General features: G+C 43.7%; 1 protein-coding gene across 1 annotated transcript in view; it reads left to right on the top strand.

Moving 5' to 3' along the window:
- Window positions 1-20,726, top strand: part of LOC147749196 (uncharacterized) — a 131,043-nt gene that overhangs the window by 65,756 nt on the left and 44,561 nt on the right. Inside the window, exons 2-3 of the mRNA XM_086929555.1 lie at window positions 689-755; window positions 14,463-14,590. Coding sequence (XP_086785681.1) covers window positions 689-755; window positions 14,463-14,590 — 195 coding nt within the window. The remainder of the gene's footprint in view (window positions 1-688; window positions 756-14,462; window positions 14,591-20,726) is intronic.

Below are 20,726 nucleotides of genomic sequence, written 5' to 3'. Positions count from 1 at the left end.
GATTTGGTCGGAAATGTTTCCGACACCGAGTTGGTCGCCGTGCTTTCCGACCGACATCATAATGAGGCACTTAGTATTATTATAAACACAGGGAAAGGGAACAGTTTTTGTAGTGAGCTTTGAACTTTGTTTTAGTTTGGTGACTGAGACATGATTGGAGCTGGATATAGGGTTTCTTCCCCACTCACAATGGGAGAATAAAAGTTAGGGAGAATAAGTAGCGAGTATATTATAGTGCTTACTTTAAAGTGTCCCCCTTGATGAAAAGAGTGATTGATATTGGGATGTTCACAGATTTGTTCACAATCAAATTAGTCTCTACAAAAAAAGTGCAGGAGATTGATCTTTTTCCCCAAATTGCAAAAACATCATGTTTAGTGCTCACCCTACTAGAGGCCTTCAATGTGAAGTGAAAGAGTTACACTGGACTAAACAATTTATTTCCCATTCAAGACAGGAGTGAGATATAGGGCATCACACCAAGAAAGCTCATAGAATGTAGTGAGACCAGTGGCATGGAGACCATTATAGTTGAGTATGTAGGTGTTCCCTTCAGTAGTTAGCTACTACATTTCAACAAGAAGGTGGTTGAGTGGCACAGGGTGTAACACTGAATAACAAAATGACTCAATGATTAAATCTGGTTTTAGAGAGAATGACCTAATGATTCTGTCTGCTCTTCGTTTAGTTGCAAATGCGTCCCCGTCGGAGGGCAGTAATCTGCTGCTGCAAACCATATGCAGTGCCTGAAGGAGGTAAGTGGTCAAAAACAAAACCCCTCATTGTCTCATGGTACTAGACATAAATGTACTCTGGGTGTTCTCCTTTTGTGTACCTTCTCGCATTATTTATAGTTTTACTGAAACAAATGAGTGTAGTTATGGAACAAGTACATTTTCAGCAGAGAACAAGCTGTCCTTGTAGCTATTATGTAATTTCATAGTACATGAATTGCAGGGTAATCAATCACTTAATATTAAAGTTCATGCAGATATGGAGGCAGCAGTCACTCAGTATTAGAATGTATAGTGGATGTGGTGGCATCATTGATCATTCGGTATTCAGTTCTGGGCGTATTGGGCCTTCAGTCATTGTGGTCGGAGGTACTTAATCCTGGCACGACCCCAACATAATGCTCAAACGATAACCAAATGCAGCACTGAAAATCCAATAGAGCGTTATGGTATGTGGGTGGTGGGCTTTTGTGACCACAGGATGATCAGGCAAGATGGGCAAATTGGGCAATTGCCCAGTTTCCCCTCCCTTCCAAGAGACTCTATTGGAAAGTGAACTTTCTCTCCTGTTGATCTCTGACTATTCTATTGCTCTATCTACACTCTTTACTTACTGCTACAACTGACTCTTTTTACCCCTGTGTCATTTTAAGGACTTTTGTCACCCTGGTCAAGACATATTTCAACTAATTATGTGACCCCGTTAATATATAATTTAGTGCTGTTTGGAATCATGCAGGCTTGAATTTCCAGGAAATTGGTAATAACATTCGAGTTTGGACTGTATAGGGGCCCTTAAACCATGTTTTGCCAAGGACCCAAAAAATCCTAAAGACAACACTTAAAATGATCACGGGTATTGTGGCCTGTGAATGCATGCTGCCAAATGTCGGTGACAAATACTAATGGTGTGCAATACAAAGAACTCCAATCAAGGCCTTATTGGATAGGTTAGACAGTTCATGGGGTCTGGTGTCTTGTATGCCGGGGACTTTAACATGAGATAATATTTGAGGAGTTTGATTATAGAAATTAAGAGTAACAGTGTCAGGACTTCTTTCAGAGGGCCACAGGGTATGCATGAGCTCATGGGCTCAATCGTAGTGGTTGAGGTAATTTACTCCTGATCTCCTATATTTCGACCTACTATGGACCCTGAGAAACTGGGCCTAGTACCCCTTCCGCACTTGACTCTCTGTGATAGCTGTAGATAATCAGTCAAAGGCTCCATCATTGGGGAAGTGTAGAAACAGGTTGTTTAGCACGACTCATAACTAATATTGTCATTAAATCAATGTTTTGTTTTTATATTAAAAAGTATTATTTTCTTTTTAACTCTACGCATTCAAAAATGTATTTCAGCATTGACAAGCAATAATAATTCTCTTGAGGTTAGGGCTCCAGTTTTTAACAGGTAAATCCCTGTAGCACCCTCTTTCGTCTAAAGTGGTTGGAGTTATCCCCCATTCGCCATTTCACAGTGACTGGGGGGCGGGTGTCTCTCTCTGCCTTCTCCAATGTGTCCCCACCTGCTCACAGGAACGCAGCATTAAGCAAAGCTGTCTGGGGCATTCCTATAATTGTAATGTCTTCATTAGGTAGGCGGAGGCTTCCCAAATTGGAACCCAGGGTCCTCCATGTAATGTACCTTTTCAGGCCCACTACACACAGTGTGTGAACACAGTGCACACTCTATGCAGTACTGCTACATTCATGCATAGTATCCTCACAGGCACACATACATTCAGCAAACACATTCCCTCTGGGCACTGTTCATTACAGTAGCCTTTCTTTGTTGTGCAATGATGTTCTACTTAAAAACACACACAGCCAGCGCACTTATTCATCATACGCATACTGCACAACACTTAACCTTTCATGTGTTATGCTTTTCGCAAGCACCCAAATACCCAGCACATGTTTTCACTGTGCATGCACTGCACAGCACTACATCTCTCATATTATGTATTTCACACTGCCAACATACACCCAGTACATGCGCTCCCCATGCATGGTCTTCACAGCACTGCTCTATCCCCGTACTGTACCATTTCCAAGCACACATACAACCAGTGCAGAGTCACCACTCCTACGCAGCACTTTAGGCAAGTAGCACGAGGGTCAGTTAGGCACACAGCAGTGGAAATTTTAAAATGGGGAGTGAGCCTGCAGACCTAACTCCAGTAACACTGGATAAAAATGACCTGTTCACTCCTATCATCATCTACCCAGTAGGTTGCCGCCACAGAGCTTAACTCTGGATCAAGGCAGTGGCCTTCCAGCACTATGAGGGTAGTGCTTTGGTCACCTCTCCTGGTCCATCAAGAGTGCAATTTGTGAGACAGGCCTATGACATGGAGCACACACATGATATGTGATTGCTGATAAAAACGAAAATCAACAAAGACAAAATGTGCACTATTCAAATGCTTTAAATATATTTTAACATGCAGAGAAACTCAGCTGTAGCTGAGGCATTTAAATAAATATAAGACAACCTAAACTTGCAATGCAAAATAGCAAACATTTGGCTTTGTACCCCTTTATTTAGGTTTTGAATTTAGAAAAAGTTGATATATGAAATTTATGATAGGATGTTTTTAAGTCATTCATTTGAGTGTTCACAAGTTTTTCATCAAAATATATTTGAAGGGAACAAATCATTCCACTTTTACTTTACTATATAATTATCTCCCTTTCCCACACTTATGTTTCTAATTGTTGCCCTTTCCTCATTAGTTCATTGCTTACTGGTCCTCTGTCATGAGGTGTGGCTACATGTTGTCCAATGATCTAGTGTTCAGTACTCAGAGAGGTCCTACTGCCCCCCCTCATCTGACCTACGTGTTGCTTCCTTCTTAATGAAATACTGGTCATTTGTCCTCATGGGTATACAGGATCCTCAGGGAGCCACACCTACCTGCATATTGTCTAATTCTATTTTATCTCACTGTTCTTATTTACAGAATCTTTTACATCGTTCACTGCTTATCTTACTTAAGTTCTGACAAATTTAACTTAACTTTTCTTATCAGGATGAATAATCAGCCCACTTTCATTAAGTAACCCTACCCCCAAATTACCCTTTACACATCATGTTGACTTGCCAAGATAAATTGAGCACTGGTCAAACCCTTCCAACCAGTTGGAAGAGAGGGCCAATTGCCAGCCACCATATGCAAGACTAAGGGCTCCATGGCATCATTATGATAACATGCCATATGCCACCACTGACTAGTTCATCACTCAAAAACTTCAATGAGTTGTTCCACCTGCCCGAATAACCTAGAAAAGGGAGTTTGGCTGACTCCCTAGTTTTGTGGCTTTTTTGGGCCTCTTTCGTATTAGCTGTTTATTAATGAAGCCCAATTGAGCAATACAAAACATAGAGTAGTCCTTCTGTCAGTTCCTTGATCATGTTTGGATGGTTTTCTTGTCTTGTTTTCCTCCCTCTTATTGTGTTTGTCTCTCATTCAAGCCTTTTCTTCTCACTCTGTTTTGATTGTATGGCAGGATTCCTTTCACTACATGCATCAGATCTTGCACTGCAGTGAATATGAAGTATTATTTTCTCTTATTTACTCCTGCTGCTACATCTTCTGCCGTCACCTTCTCTTTTTTAAAACAACCCTCTCAACATGTCCTTCATCCTCTAGAGACTTCGGGCTCTTAGCTCAGCTCAATGTTGTATTGGCAGATGATAATCATAAAAATTTTTTGAACCATTACAATATGTCTGACAGAACTTCCATGTGCACACGTAAATAGGACAGACATTTCCTAATGTATTTTAATCAGCTTTAAGAAAATCCATTCTTAGATGGCTGACATAGATGCGTGTTCATTTGCCGATATCATCTTTTGAATGGATTTTCTTAACCCTTTCAGTGTGCACGACGGCCGGGAGCCGTCATGCTCAATGGTGCTCGTGTGCGCAGGTTGGCTCCTGGCTGCCCTGGCACAAAGCACCGGAAATCCCTCAGGTGCAGGCACCAGAGGGATTTCTTTTTCTTCCCCAAAGCCTAGAGAGCTGGGGAAGAGCTTCCCCAGCTCCAGAGGCCCCCGTCGTTTCTATGAAATGGTGATCAGCGCACGTTGCGCTGACGTCATTTCACAGAAACCGAAACTGAAATGAGCCTTTAGGCTCATTTCAGTTTTACTTTCTATGTGCTCAGGGGTCTATCTCAGCCCCCTGAGCACGTAGAAAGACGGAAGAGGTATCATTGGAAAGGGGGGAATCTCCCCAGTGGATCCCTACTTGGGGATTGCCCCAGGAGGGGCAAATATATTGGCCAAATTCAGTTTTTCTGCCCCCATGGGGGGCAGAAAGCCCAGTGGACACCAGGGATTTTTATTGCGGCAACTTCAATGAGTGTGGGGGTTGCCCAAAACATGCATGCCAATGCCCTCACACCGGCCATAACTACAGACTTTCTGCCCCTCCTGGGGGACAGATGGGGCAGTAGTCCTCAATCTGCCCCTTGGGGTAGAAAGCCCACTAGACACTAGGGATTTTTGGGGGTCATTTTAATTAGGGTGGGGCTGCCCAAAATAGGCAAGCCAATGACCCCATCACCTGCCACAATTACAGTCTTTCTGCACCCCCTGGGGGGCAAATAGGGGCAGTAGCCACCAATCTGCCCCCCTGGGGGCAGAAAGCCCCCTAGACACCAGCAATTTATTTGGGACAATTTTAATTAGGGTGGAGACTGCCTAAACCGACATGCCAATGCCCCCTGCCATACTTACAGCCTTTCTGTCCCCCTGGGGGGCAAATGGGGCAATAGCCCCCAATCAGCCCCCAGGGGGGCAAAAAGCCCACTAGAAACAAGGGATTTTTGAGGGAAATTTTTAATTAGGGTGGGGCTGCCCAAAATGGGCATGTCAATGCCCCACCCTGCTATAATTACAGCCTTTCTGCACCCCTGGTGGGTAGATGGGGCAGTAGCCCCCAATCTGCCCCTCCAGAAGGGAAAAAAGCCCACTATACACCAGGGATTTTTTTGCCAATTTGAATCATGGGTGGGGGCTGCCCAAACGGGCATGCCAATGCCCCCACCTCGCCCACAAAAAATCCAGTCTTTCTGCCCCCCTGGGGAGCATATGGGGGCAGTAGCCCCAAATCTGCCCCCCCCCCCCATGGGGCAGAAAGCGCACTAGAAACCAGGGATTTTTTTTGTATTCATGTAGGGGGGGGGGGGCTACTGAGAATGGGCATGACAATACCGCCACCACCCCAGCGACATTCCAGTCTTTGTGCTCCCCCGGGGGCAGATGGGGCAGTGGCCCCTTATCTGCCCCGGCTGGGCTGAAAGCCCACTAGGCACCAGCGACTACCCTGGCTGCATGGATAGAGGCTGCCCAGAATGTGCATACCAATGACCCCACCCCTCCACAATTAGCCTGAGTCTTTCTGCTCCCCTTGGGGACATTTCAGGGCAAATTCCCCCCCCCCCCTCCGATTCCCCCCAGGGTGGCAGAAAGCCAACTAGACTATTTTTTTTAGCAATGTGCCTACCTGTGGATGTTGGGCCCTAGCGCAGCTGGCACATAGGGGAAACTATCAAACTTGTACCTTTTTGAAAACTAGACACCAAGGGGAATCCAGGATAGGATGACCTGTCTGGCTCTCACCAGTTTATGTTACCCAGAATCCCTTGCAAACCTCAAACTTTGTGAAAAGAAACACATTTTCTTCACATTTCTGCGGTGGAAAGTTCTGGAATCTGTTTGGATCCACAAAATTCCACCCACCCTGCGTTCCTTAAAGTCTTTTGAGAAAAATGGTACCTCACTTGTGTGCGTAGGCCTAGTGCCCACAACAGGAAACGGCCCAAAACGCAGCGTGGATGCTCCACATTTTACAGTGCAAACTGACACTATTTTGAAAAGTGCCTAGCTGTAGATTTTGAACCCTAGCTCTGCCGGCACCTAGGGAAAGGTAGTAAACCTATACATTCTAAAAAACTGGACACCCAGGGGAATCCAGGATGGGGTGACGTGTCTGGCTCTCACACAGATTTAAGAACTTTCCACCACATAAATGTGAAGAAAATTTGGTTTTTTGACACATTTTGAGGTTTGAAAGGGATTCTAGGTAAGAGAAACTGGTGAGAGCCATTCTACGTTGGAAAATGTAGGGGGATCCATGCATCCATACCTCAATGGACTCCGCCGGGTGTCTAGTTTTTAGGAATGTGTGGGTTTGGTAGGTTTCTTTAGATGGCCAACAAGCCCGGGACCAAAAACTCATGTGAACACCCCCTTGCAAAACAAGGTAATTTTCGGATACATAGGGGCAGCTGAGTTTTTGGTCCCGAGTTGGCAGCCATCTAGAGAAACCTACAGAACCCCACATTTCTGAAAACTAGAAACCCAGGGGAGTCCAGGGAGGTATGGCTTGCGTGGGTCTCCCAACATTTTCCTACCCAGAATCCCCTGCAATCCTCAAATTTTGATGAAAAAATCCTTTTTTTCTCAAAATTCTGTGCGGGTAAGTTCTGGAATCTATGTGGATCCACAAATTTCCTACCACCCAGCGTTCCCACAGGTCTCCCAATAAAATTGGTAGTTCACTTGCTAGGGTGGGTCAAGTACCCGCGACAGGCAAGGGCCCAAAACGTACTAAGGCGACATTAAAATGACCTTTCACAAAACAACCTGGTTTCGCAAGATGAGTCACCTGGGTTTTTGGCCCCGGCTCGATGGCCATCTTGGAAAACTACCAAACCCACACATTTCTGAAAACTAGACACCCGGAGGAGTCCAGCAAGTTATAGCTTGCGTGGGTCCCCTAACGATTTCCTACCCACAATGCCCTGCAAACTTCAAATTTAGCTGAAAAAATTACTTTTTTTAAAAATGTCTGTGTGGGAAAGTTCTGGAATCTACGTGGATCAACAAATTCCCTACCACCTAGCACTCCCCCGGTCTCCTGATAAAAATTATATCTCACTCACATAGGTGGGGCAAGTACCCACAACAGGCAAGGGCCCAAAGTATATTGAGGAGACATCAAAATTACCTATCACAAAAAAACCTGGTTTTGCAAGGGGGGGGGGGGTCATCTTGGCTTTTGGCCCTGGGCTCAGCGGCCATCTTGGAAAAATGCCAAACCACACATTTCTGAAAACTAGAAACCCTGGAAAGTCCAGCGAGGTATGGCTTGCATGGGTCCCCCAACCTTTTCCTACTTAGAATTCCCTGCAAACCTCAAATTTAGCTGCAAAAAACAAATTTTCCACATATTTTTGGGTGGAATCACTGTGCCGGCACATATGTCCTAGCCCACAGCGTTCCCCTCAGTCTCCCGAGTAAAATTATACCTCACTTGTTTGGGTGGGGCAAGGGCCTCTGACTGGGAAGAGCCCAAGACATAGGAAAAAAGTGTATAGCACCAAGAATTCCAAGTGCTACATTTTTTAAAAAATACGTTTTTAGCCACTTCTGCTTTGGACACCCACACAAGTGAGGTATCATTTTACTTGAGACACTATTGAAAACGCTCTGGGGTAGGCCGTTTGTGCTACCACTATGTTTCCTCACAAAAATATGTAGAAAATGTGTTTTTTTCAGCTAAGTTTGAGGTTTGCAGGGATTTTTGGGTAGGGAAACTTTGAGGGATCCATGCAAGCCATAGCTCATTAGACTCCCCGAGGTGTCTAGTTTTCAGAAATGTATGGGTTTGGTAGGTTTCCCTAGATAGCCGCAAGCCCGGGGCAAAAATCCCAGGTGTCCCCCTCCAAAACCAGGTCGTTTTTTTGTTATAGGTAACTTTGAAGTTTCCACAGTACGATTTGGGCCATTTCCTGTTGCAGCCACTATGCCTACCCACAAAAGTAAGGTTCCATTCTTATCGGGAGACATGTGGGAATGCTGGGTGATAGGAAATTTGTGTCAACCCTGTGATCCTACAACTTTCCACACAGAAATGTGAGGAAAAATAGATATTTGAAACAAAATTTGAGGTTTGCATGGGATTCTGTGTAGGGAAATGTTGGGGAACCCATGCAAGCCATACCTTGGAGGACTCCCCCATGTGTCTAGTTTTCAGAAATATGTGAGTGTTGTAGGTTTCCCTAGGTGTCCACGGAGCCCGGGGCCAAAAACTCACGGGACCCACCAAACAAAACCAGGTTGTTTTGTGATAGGTAATTTTGATGTCGCCTCAATAGGTTTTGGGTTCTTGACCCACCCATGTGAGTAAGGGTACCATTTTTATTGAGAGACCTGGGGGAATGCTGTATAGAAGGAAATTTGTGGATCCATGTAGTTTCCAGAACTTTCCCACACAGAAATTTGAGAAAAAAGTGTTTTTTTCATCTAAATTTGAGGTTTGTAGGGGATTCTCTGTAGAGAAATCCTGGGGGACACACGCAAGAAATATCTTGCTGGAATCCTCAGGGTCTCTAGTTTTTAGAATTGTGTGGGATTGGTATTTTCCCTAGATGGCCGCCGAGCCCGGGGCCAAAAACTCATGGGACCCCCCCTTGCCAAACTAGGTGGTTTTGTGATAGTTAATTTTGAAGTCGCCTCAATAGCTTTTGAGACCTTGCGTGTTGCGGGTACTTGATTCACCCACACAAGTGAGGTACCATCTTTCTCAGAAGACTTTGGGGAATGAGGGTTTGGTGGAATTTTGTGGATCCACACAGATTCCAGAACTTTCCTCCACAGAAATGTGAGGAAATTGTGTTATTTTATTTTTTTTATTTTGAGGTTTGCATGGAATTCTGTGTAACAGAACCTGGGGAGAGCCAACCAAGTGACCCTATCCTGGATTCCCCTGGGTGTCTAGTTTAAAAAAATGTATAGGTTTGAGAGGATTCGCTAGGTGCAGGCAAAGCTAGGGTTCAAACTCTATGGTTAGGCACTCTGCAAAAAAAGGGTCCGTTTTCACTGTGATAATGTGTTGTGTCCACGTTGCATTTTGGACCGTTTCCTGTTGCGGGAACAAGGCCTACCCACACAAATGAGGTACCATTTTTCTCAGAAAAACCTTGGGGAACGCATTGTGGGTGGAATATTGTGGATCCACACAGATTTCAAAACTATCACCACAGAATTGTAAGGAAAATTAGTTTTTTTGACAAATGTTGAGGTTTGCAAGGGATTCTGGGTAACAGAACCTAGTGAGAGCCAGACACGTCACCCCATCCTGGATTCCCCTGGGTGCCTAGTTTTTAAAAATATATTGGTTTGCTAGGTTTCCCTAGGTGCCGGCTGAGCTAGGGTTCAAAATCTACAGCTAGGCACTTTGTAAAATAGTTTGTTTCCACTGTAAAATGTGGTGTATCCACGTTGCGTTTTGGGCCGTTTCCTGTTGTGGGCACTATGCCTAACCACATAAGTGAGGTACCATTTTTCTCTGAAGAATTTGGGAAGGCAGAGTGGGTGGAATTTTGTGGATCCACACAGATTTAAGTACTTTGCACCACAGAAATGTGAGGAAAATGAGTTTTATTTACACATGTTGAGGTGTGCAAGGGATTCTGGGTAACAGAACCTGGTGAGAGCCAGTCAAGTCACCTCATCCTGGATTTCACTGGGTGTCTAGTTTTTAAAAATGTATGGGATTGCTAGAATTCCCTAGGTGCAGGCAGAGTTAGGGTTCAGAATTTACAGCTAGGCACTTTGAAAAAAAGGGTCTGTTTTCACTGTGAAAATGTGGTGTGTCCACGTTGCATTTTGGGCCGTTTCCTGTCACGGGCACTAGGCCTACCCACAAATGTGAGGTACAATTTTTCTCGGAAGACTTTAGGAAACGCGGTCGGTGGAATTTTGTGGATCCATGCAGATTTCAGAACTTTCCACCACAGAAATGTGAGGGAAATGTGTTTTTTTAAAAACACATTTTGAGGTTTGCAAGGGTTTCTGGGTAACAGAACCTAGTGAGAGCCAGACAGCGAGACAAGTCACCCCATCCTAGATACCCCTGGGTGCCTAGTTTTAAATGTATTGGTTTGCTAGGTTTCCCTGGGTGCCGGCAGAGCTAGGGTTCAAAGTCTACAGCTAGGCACTTTGCAAAATAGTTTTAGTTTCCACTGTAAAATGTGGTGTGTCCACGTTGCGTTTTGGGCCATTTCTGGTTGCGGGCACAATGCCTTCCCACACAAGTGAGGTACCATTTTTCTCAGAAGACTTTGGGGAATGCTGGGTGGGTGGAATTTTGTGGATCCACACAGGTTTCAGAACATTTCCACCTCAGAAATGTGAGGGAAATGTGTTTTTTACACATTTTGAGGTTTGCAAGGGATTTTGGGTAACAGAACCTGGTGAGAGCCAGTCAAGTCCCCTCATCCTGGATTCCCTTGGTGTCTAATTTTCAAAAATGTATAGGTTTGCTAGATTTCCTTAGTAGCAGGCAGAGTTAGGGTTCAAAACCTACAACTAGGCACGCTGCAAAAAAAGGGTCAGTTTTCACTATGAAAATGTGGTGTGTCCTCATTGAGTTTTTTTTCCGTTTCCTGTTGTGGGCTCTAGGCCCACCCAGACAAGTGAGGTATCATTTTTCTCGGAAGGCTTTGGAGAATATGGGGTGAGCAGACTTTTGTGGATCCACACAAATTCCAGAACTTCCCACCACAGAAATAAGAGGAACATGTGTTTTTTTACACATTTTTAGGTTTGCAAGGGATTCTGGGTAACAGAACCTGGTATGAGCAAGTCACCCCATCCTAGATTTCCCTGTGTGTCTAGTTATAAAAAATGTATAGGTTTGCTAGGTTTCCCTAGATGCCGTCAGAGCTGGGTTCAAAATCTTACAGTTAGGCACTTTGCAAAAAAGGTGGTGTGTCCGCGTTGCATTTTGGGCCATTTCCTGTTGTGGGTACTAGGCCTACCCACACAAGTGAGGTACCTTTTTCTTGGAAGACTTTGAGGAATGCTGGGTGGAGGGGATATCATGTATCCACGCATATTCCAGAACTTTCCATCACAGAAATGTGAGGAAAATGTGTTATTTTTACAAATCTTTAGGTTTGCAAGGGATTCTGGGTAATAGAACCTGGTGAGAGCCAGTCAAGTCACCCCATCCTGGATTCCCCTAGGTATCTTGCTTTAAAAAAAGTATAGATTTGCTCAGTTTCCATAGGTTCCGGCAGAGCTAGGATTCAAAAGCTACAGCTAGGCACTTTGCAAAAAAAGGGTCAGTTTCCACTGTAAAAATGTAGTGAGTCCACATTGCATTTTGGGCCATTTCCTGTCACGGGCATGAGGCCTACCTACACATTTTTCTCAGAAGACTTTGGGGAACTCGAAGTGGGGGGAATTTTGTGGATTTACGCCCATTCCTGAACTTTCCACCACAGAAATGTGAGGAACATTTGGGTTTGTTTACAAATATTTAGGTTTGAAAGGGGGTCTGGGTAATAGAACCTGGTGAGAGCCAGTCAAGTCCTGGATTCCCCTTAGTCTAATTAAAAAAAATGTGTAGGTTTGCTAGGTTTCCCTATGTGCCAGCAGAGCTAGGGTTCAAAATCTACAGCGATGGCAACTTACAAAAAAGGGTCAGTTTTCACTGTTAAAAGAAAGTGTCCATGTTGCATTTTGAGCCATTTCCTGTCACGGGCACTAGGCCTACATACACAAGTGAGGTACCATTTTTATCGGGAGACTTACAGTAACACAGAATTGTAGAGCAACTGTTATTACCTATAGATTTTTGATGCATTTCTGCCTTCCAAATGAAAGACAATGTGAAAAAAGAAGTCATTTTGAAAAATGGCCCATAATTCTCATGCTAGTATGGGTACTAACAATTTCGGAAATGCGCAAATATATACTGTTTCTAAACTCTGGGGCAGATTTACAACTTCTGGTACATCTCTGCTAATCAGTAGGGATGCGCCAGAACAGTTGCAACAAGCCAAACCATCCGTGCACCACCACTGCACCGTGGTGCCCCAGATGGTCAGATGCGTGTTGCATCCCCTGGCGGAAAGGCAGTGCATTGCTGGAGTCACGTCGCAAGAGCGACTCAGCTCCAGCGAGGCTCTGGGTGCCCCTATGCCTAACATGCTGCATCAATCCTTACGCCTGCTTCAAGCAGGCGTAGGGTTTTGACGCAGCATGGCCGTAAATGTTACTGAGGCGTTCCTGCGCCGGTGCGCCCCCCCCATGCCAGAGCGCCCTCATGTGGTGCAGGGCTTTACAATGTGACGCATCTCCCTAGATGTGTCATGTTGTATATACCCATCAGCATGGTGCTGGCTTTGCGCTGCTGCTGCGTCATAAAAGTGACGCAACAGCAGCACAAATGTGGCTTACGGGGCTTGTAAATCTGCCCCTCTATATTTTGTTGCAATTTCAGAAATACATAGGTGTCTTTCATACCGATTTTTCCATGTATGTATTTTCCCAAATGAATTGCTAGGTACATACTAAAAAAACATTGCAAGACCCTGCTCAGTTACAGGTTAAAACTTTGACACAAATGGCTGTTTTTTTCCCACTAGTTTTCAATCTTTCCTATATTCAACGGTTAGTCTCTACAAAGAAACCTTGAAGGATCTACACAAATGACACCTTGCTGAATTCAGAATTTTGTCCACTTATCTAAAATGTATAGCTTTCCAGGATCCATTATTGCTTTCATACCCATTTCTACCATTAACTGGAAAGAGGTTGAAAGCACAAAAAATACCAAAAATAGGCTATGTCCCAGAAAAATGACAAAAACTGTGTAAAACATTTTGGTTTTCTGACAAAAGTCTGCTTGTCCCTGAAAGCTGGGAAGATGGTGATTTCAGCATCACAACCCCTTTTTTTATACCATTTGCAGGGAAAAAATCAGACGCTTTCATCTGTAGCCCATTTTTCCCCAAAAACATAACATTTTGCTGTATTTTTTCTAATTTCTGGGTCCCCTCAAAGGGAATCCAAAAACCTGGGGCACCTTTTGAATTCCCATGATGTTGGAAAAAAAGGAGGCAGATTTGGCATGCATACCGTATGTGGTCAAAACGTTACAGGGGCCTAAGCGCGAACTACCCCAATTAGCCAAAGGCTTAGCGTAGGGGGGGGGGAGGCCTAGCAGCGAGGGGTTAAAGCATAAAATATCCTTTCAAAGCTGACAACCAGGAATGCATGTGCATCCACAGATGTCACCTAAAAATAATTGGAAAATCCAATATGGTTCAGGTTTAGGGTTGCCACCTAACTTGCTCCCTAGCAGAGCCACCATCATTTTAATGTCTCAGTTGAAATAAAAATAAGCAAACTCACCTAATGCAGGAATTTTAAGCCCTTATCTGTGTTCTAGACATGAGTAAATCATCCATGACAAATAATTCACTTAAACTAAGACAGAAGAGCCATTTTACAAATGAATACATGCGATTTTGTTTAAAGTCCTATTTTGGGCCTTTACAGGCTCTTAAACCAACAAAAAATGGTGACTTTTTTTTTTGGAAAGGTGGCATACCTATTTAGGGGTTAAGATCTATTGGCTTTGCCAATGTTATTTTTACCAGTAGTTCATAAGCACATATATCAAGAGCATAACACTTGAATTCCATATGTGATAAATCCATAAGAAAATAACATACAACATAATTTGCGCAAGAACAAATGCATCATGGACATCTGTCCTTTCTTGAAAAATTCATGCAGATTGTGCTGCGAGTTAAGAAAGAATGATACTCTTTTCTAAATGACTAAAGAATGTTGAACAACATCTGTCTGGACAATATTCGTACATGTGTCTATTTCTTGGGGTTGTCATTACAGTTCGACTGACGGAATCGATCCGGCGCTTGGACCTAGAAACCCTTATGGGTTTTTTGGATACGTCTGCTTCTGTCGAACCAGATGAGACCATTTTATCTTGCTGTAAAATCCTGGAACATCGAAAAAAGGTATCTGTCAGTCTTCATTACTTTACATGGCATTTAAGGCAATGAGAGGCAGTGAGGTTTAGCTACATATGTGGTTGTCTAACATTGTGGTATATTGTAGTGTTGTATTGTGACGTGTGCTTTACTGTACTGTAAAGGACTGTGTAGTGTAAAGTATTGCTGTAATATGTTAGGTTGTATTGGGTTGCAGTGCAGAGCAGTGCGTGCTGTAGTGTACAGTATAAATAAGTTATAGTGCGATAATGCAGTGTTATATCACATGTTTGCAGTGTATTATAGTCTTGTACAGTTTTGCAGTGACCTGCTTTACAGTAGTGCAGCTTTGTGTGTGTTATGGTGTAGTGTTGTAGCATGGTGCAATGATGTATTGTAGTGTATTACCATGCTGTGTTGTGTTGCAAGTACCTGGGATGACATATTTGCATCTAAAGCATCGATTAAGTATGCATATATATTGCACTTCTTGGAGGAATCATTGGGGAATACAGAATTGTAACCTTTGCTTCAGCATTTCAACTCTGTTCAATCAATCAATAAAACTTTATTCGGATAATAAAGTATCCATAAAAGTACAGATACATAAAAGAACATAAGAGTCACAAAACAATTAAAAAAGAAAAAAAGAAAGTAGCATCGTAAATTTTCAAAATACATACAGGTTCACAGATCAAACATAGTCAGTCTAGCTCGAACAGCTATACGCAAAAAAGTGCCAGTGCGAAGTATGAGTTCATCATTGTCCATAGTTAATATCATTGAATATGCATTTTCCAAGCTAATAGGCTTTAATATTTTAAAATACGGAGTTAAAAACCATTTAATGTATTTTATATAAAATTTACAAAAGAATAAAAAATGCAACGCAGATTGGCCACTCGATCCGTCGCACGGACAGAGCAAGGAATCATGTTCTTTCTGGTGACCAAGAGGAAAACAAAGTGCAAATTTGATTGAACCTGCCCTCAAGCGTAATAATAAACCCCGCACCCAGGGGCTCATTGGAAGTGTCAGATAGTGGGGCATGGGCGAAGTTAAAAAATCAAAAGCCAGATATGTAGAAACAGTGATCTTAGGAGATTCCCTGTCCAGTCTTTCTTCATCATACAGTGTGTATAGAGCAATTCTTATTTCATTTTTATGTGGGAGATTATCAGCAGTGTTCTTAATAAAAACATTCCCATAGTTGATGCTACAAAAACTATTATACACTCCAGAAAGCCAGGGGATACTCATACATTTATCACAGTTCCGACAATCAGTAATATTATCTCTGGAAAGTGAAGTCGCCGGGTTCTTCCAAATAGAAAGCCAGAGCAGGGCAGGACGAGCACGAATGAAGTTTAACTCCTTGTGACAGACATATTGTGTAGTAGAGATAGGAACACAGAGCATCTCCCTGAGAAATCTGTTCTCTTCCAATTGAATAGGTCCACACTTGGTCACACCCCAAACCTCCACGCCGTAAGTGGCAACGGGGGTACACTGGGCTTTATACATTTTTAAAATGGCAGATAAGGTACCAGTGTGTTTAGAACGGGGTAGGCTGAGGATTGAGTTGATGGCCTTTGAGAACCTACTCCTGGAGTGAGCAATATGCTCAGTCCAGGAGTTGCTCGCAGCAAAGACCTCCCCTAAGTAGGGAAAACTATTAGTGGACCATAGTTTGTCTGCACATACCAAGATACTACCTAACTGTCGTTTATTAGGGCCACAAGACATAATAAAAGATTTCTTGAAATTAGTTTTTAAGTCAAGGGATTCCATATAGTCAACAAATCTATGTAAAGCATTCGGGGTGCGGCCCATAAGCACTGCATCATCTGCATAAAGCAGAACGGGAAGGGAGTTGCCCAAGATTTTCGGCACGTCGTGAGTAAGAGGGGTGAGCGTTTTATGCAGACCATTAATATAAATAATAAAGAGGAGGGGAGCTAAAACGCAGCCCTTTCTGACCAAACTAACACAGGCTTCCAAATCTTTGTGCAGATAGGCCAGGAAGTGCACAAGGTGCTCATCTAATCCGTAGTTCAAGAGAGCTGTCCAGAGCTTTGATCTATTTACAAAATTGAACGCAGAGGACAGGTCCATGAAGGCGAGATAGACTGGCGATCTGCGTGCAATATTATATTTCCTCAAAATTAAATTTAAATTGAGACACTGCTCAATGATTCCGACCCTATTACGGAAACCTAATTGGCAGCGTTCCAAGATACCATTATCCTCGGTCCAACTCAGGATCTTATTGTATAAGATCCTGCCAAGTGTTTTTAGCGTATTATCGATAAGGGAGATGGGCCTATAGCAGTTTGGTTGTGAACAATCTCCCTTTTTAAAAATAGGGACGATAATGCTTGTTGACCAAGTACGAGGAAGGGGAGCAACAGTAAGGTTATTGAACACATTTAAAAGAAGTGGAGCCCAGACGTCTAAGTTTATTTTGATAATATCAATGGGTAGGCCGTCAGGGCCCGGTGCCTTACTCCCCATGCTCTGATTAATAGCATCCTCCACTTCAGGTAAAGTTATTTCAACCCTTGGTGGATGGCAAAAAGACAATGGGGTCGGCTCCGGGCAGGGCGCGGCATAGATGGCATTAAAATGATTCACCCATGCTTCACCTGTGATGGTACAACTGATCGGGGTCATGAGCTGTCCAGAGGAGAGTAAATCTATAACAGCTACCAAAAGGTATTACCCTTCTTTAGGTCAGCGGCTCTGGCTAAAACAGCCCCACGACCTTCTAAGATCTCTGTTTTCCTTCTACTAACAGCAGCTTTTTACCTGGATCTAGCTTCTCTTATTTTAATGGAACAGATTGGTTTAAAAGACAGTGCCCTTCGCACTTCCCTGTTTGCCTTGGAGCATTCGTCATTAAACCATCCGGGATCTTGTGCAATATCCCTGCAAGGTACAGATAATAACATTTTAGAGGCTGATCAAATCTTGACAAAATCACAGACGGCCTTGGGATGGGGGGCTGTGTCTAATAAGCATGAATTGAAGAGATATAAATTATCTCTGACTATGGCAGGAAACACTTCCCTAATGTTAATCCCCTGCCATCTGAGTCAAAGTTTGTCTATGGAGGGTGAGAGATTCCTAGCACCACACTCCTTATTAAAGATGGGCCGTGATTCCATACTCATGACAACCCTAATAGGGTTGTGATCCCCTTGGCTCATTGGGATAACAGCACCATCCAGTAGACAGTCCGCTATACGGGGTGAGGCAAAGAAATAATCAATAGTTGAGGAACACCCCCTGCCTCTAAAAGTTGGCACTAACTGGGCATTAGGAAGGAAATTAACAACGGTGTCCATGACATTTTGCAGGTTATGGGTATGTAAAAAGGAGGACAATTTAGTTCCCCTTTGACAAGAAGTGCTTTGCCCATTCCGCCTGTTGTGTGGGGCCACACTCGTCAGCATAGCATTAAAATTTCCACCCAGAAGAATACCACAAGTCTTATGAAAATCTGGCCTAGACTCTAAATTAGTAATAAAATTGAATACATCAAGAAAATTCCTAGTAGGAGAAGTGTTAAAATCGTTGTTATAAAAATTAATCAAAAATAATGAAACTTTCCGTCTATATAAAAAAGCTTGGAAGTGCAAATTGTCAGTTGGTATGTTCTTAACACACCCTAAAGCAGAAATGTTAATCCAAGTTGATAGACCGCCAGAAGGGCGATCCAATCTTGGTTTAACAGCTAGGGTGTTATGGCATTGGAACCCATTAAGGTGCAATTCTTGTGTGGCCCAGGTCTCCTGAAACATCACAATATCCTGCTGGTTTATTAGGCTGAGCCACTCCACATCTTCTAACCTGGATTGATGACCAGCGACATTCCAGGTTAGGACTTTTAGGTTGTTAGCTCCCGCTATTCTAGTCAGTCTGGGTGGGTTATTAAAGTTCGACAAAAGAGATAAGGCACAGGAGACATTGGCATGCTCTAGATGGTAAGTTTGTAAAGGTGGTTATCAGTCAGGAATATCCAGATCTGACAGAGCAGAAAAGCGATTAACCAAAGGTAGGTCTGCAGGTGTGTTAGAATGCGGGCGGTTGGGGGGTTTGTAGAAGTAGCCCAAAGGAAGGGCGCCATTGTCAGTACAAGCACTGAAAATGTGCTCCCGTGAGGAAAGGATGTTACGCACCGATTGGGGCTTACTAAAAGTTAATAACAATACAGTCCCCCATTATTTTTTGTGGGATAAACCAACCCACCCCACTCTACGCACCATCAGTATTTCATGCAAGTTAGCGGGGTTGAAACCTTTATGTTTCTTAAGCCAGTCCACAAACTTGTTCCGTAGGTTGACCCATGACTCCCTCCCATTAGATGACAAACTAGGATCGCCTGCCAGAACCAAGACATAGGGGCAGGAAGCCGGGGAAGATTCAAGACATCAGTATTAGGCTGTTAACAGATGGGCAACACTCTAGTATTAACCAATTTGTTCTTAAGCGTTAGAAGATATACAAGAAGGGTGCTGTTTATTACAATCCTCCAACCCAGGGCCAGTAGCAGCAATGGGTTTTAAAGTGGTGCCATCTTGACAATTAGTACATGAATTACTGACACTAGCTGCCATGGTCACCAAGGTATGATCGATAATCGGAGGAGGAGCACAGTCTCTGAAATTATTTATACCAGGCTCTGGTGTAATCAACCGTTCTAAGTCATCCAATCTTTTTTGTAGTATACCAATGTTCTTTTCAAAAAGAGCTTTAATATAACTCATCATGGTTCTCAAGCTAGAGTCCAAAACATCAATAATGTTACCTGTTCTTAGTGGGGGTGGTGCGTCATCAGTCTGAATACCAATAGAAGAGGTGGTCAGTATGGATGCAGAAGGAACGATGCTTCTTATATTTTTAGGAGGAATTTTGGGTTTCCTTAAAACAGGTGGAATGAATCGTTTCCGTTTTGCTGCAGGCTCCTGTAGCTTGGTAGAGGCCATGGTTTTGGGGGCGCGTGCCCGGGCAACGAAATTTGAGCCATTAGGTGGAACAATAGGTGGAGTCTCCGTAATCAATCATGTTGGCGAGGGTGATGCCTCAGACAGTGGCTGTAAGTTTGGCGATAAAGAAAGATGAGGATAAAGGGTATCGCCCTGATTTAACGTCCAAGGATGCTGGTTAGAACATCCAAGGACAAACGCCGTACAGTAAGCTCAATTTCGTGTGGTAAATAGTTGTCAGCACTGACAAGAAAATCATCCAGAGTTCCTGCAGCTCCCTTGCGTTTAGTCATTGTCAAAAACTTCTTGGCCCCAATTAACAAGAGTTACTAATAGGTATATATGCAATCGGGGTATTTGTGCTACAATATTAATAATCAGTACCTTCTGGCCGATGAGGCCCAAGTAGCAGATGTCAAGGGATGGGCCCAGCCCGGCCTCCTCCGGACTGTGACGGCCTTGGACGGTCCCGCCCTTGTCCCGGGCTTCTCCCGGGATGCTCCCGCACGCTCCATGCAGCGGGTGCCCAGGCTACTAACATGTCGAGGGAGGGATCCAGTGGGCAGAGTCACAACGCGGGACCAGGTGGTGTTGATGAAGCAGGGACTCCTGGTAGAGTGAGTCCCTGCAGGCATTCTCTGCGTAATCTCCTTCAGTTGAGGAGCTGCCCCAGGTCGCAGGCGCCAGCAAATGCCCAGGGAAGTGTATATTCTCGTCCAGAAACCGCGATGCGGCAAGCAGTGGCGGTAATTAGCGGTAAGATCTCCCCAAAGCGGCAGCCAGACAAGGACAGTCAGTACTCCTCTCACAGCAACTACGGCACCCCTGTGTTAGTTTAGAGATTGTGGGAGACAATGCTGGACACTATTACCTTACTGTTACATGTCATGGCAAAGTCGCTGGAGTGAAGAAAGAACAGTTACACTGATAGTTTACTGTAAAAATACTTCAGTTCTTAGGTGTGCAACCTAGAACCATTAAGACTGGATCATGCCAGGTATTCCAGATCTTCCTATAAAACAAATATACATAACACATTCGAAAAGAAGATCATTCCAACACTGTGGTTAATCCAGGAATCTATCCTGAAACTTGCCTTGCGAGACCTTTTTGAAACCCCCTGATCATGATTAAAACTAATATGTGAATAGAAATGTCTCATCTTTAGCTATTTT

The sequence above is a fragment of the Lissotriton vulgaris genome, chromosome 1_1, assembly GCF_964263255.1.
Source record: "Lissotriton vulgaris chromosome 1_1, aLisVul1.2, whole genome shotgun sequence".
Taxonomy (NCBI): domain Eukaryota; kingdom Metazoa; phylum Chordata; class Amphibia; order Caudata; family Salamandridae; genus Lissotriton; species Lissotriton vulgaris.
This window is presented reverse-complemented; position numbering and strand designations above follow the sequence as displayed.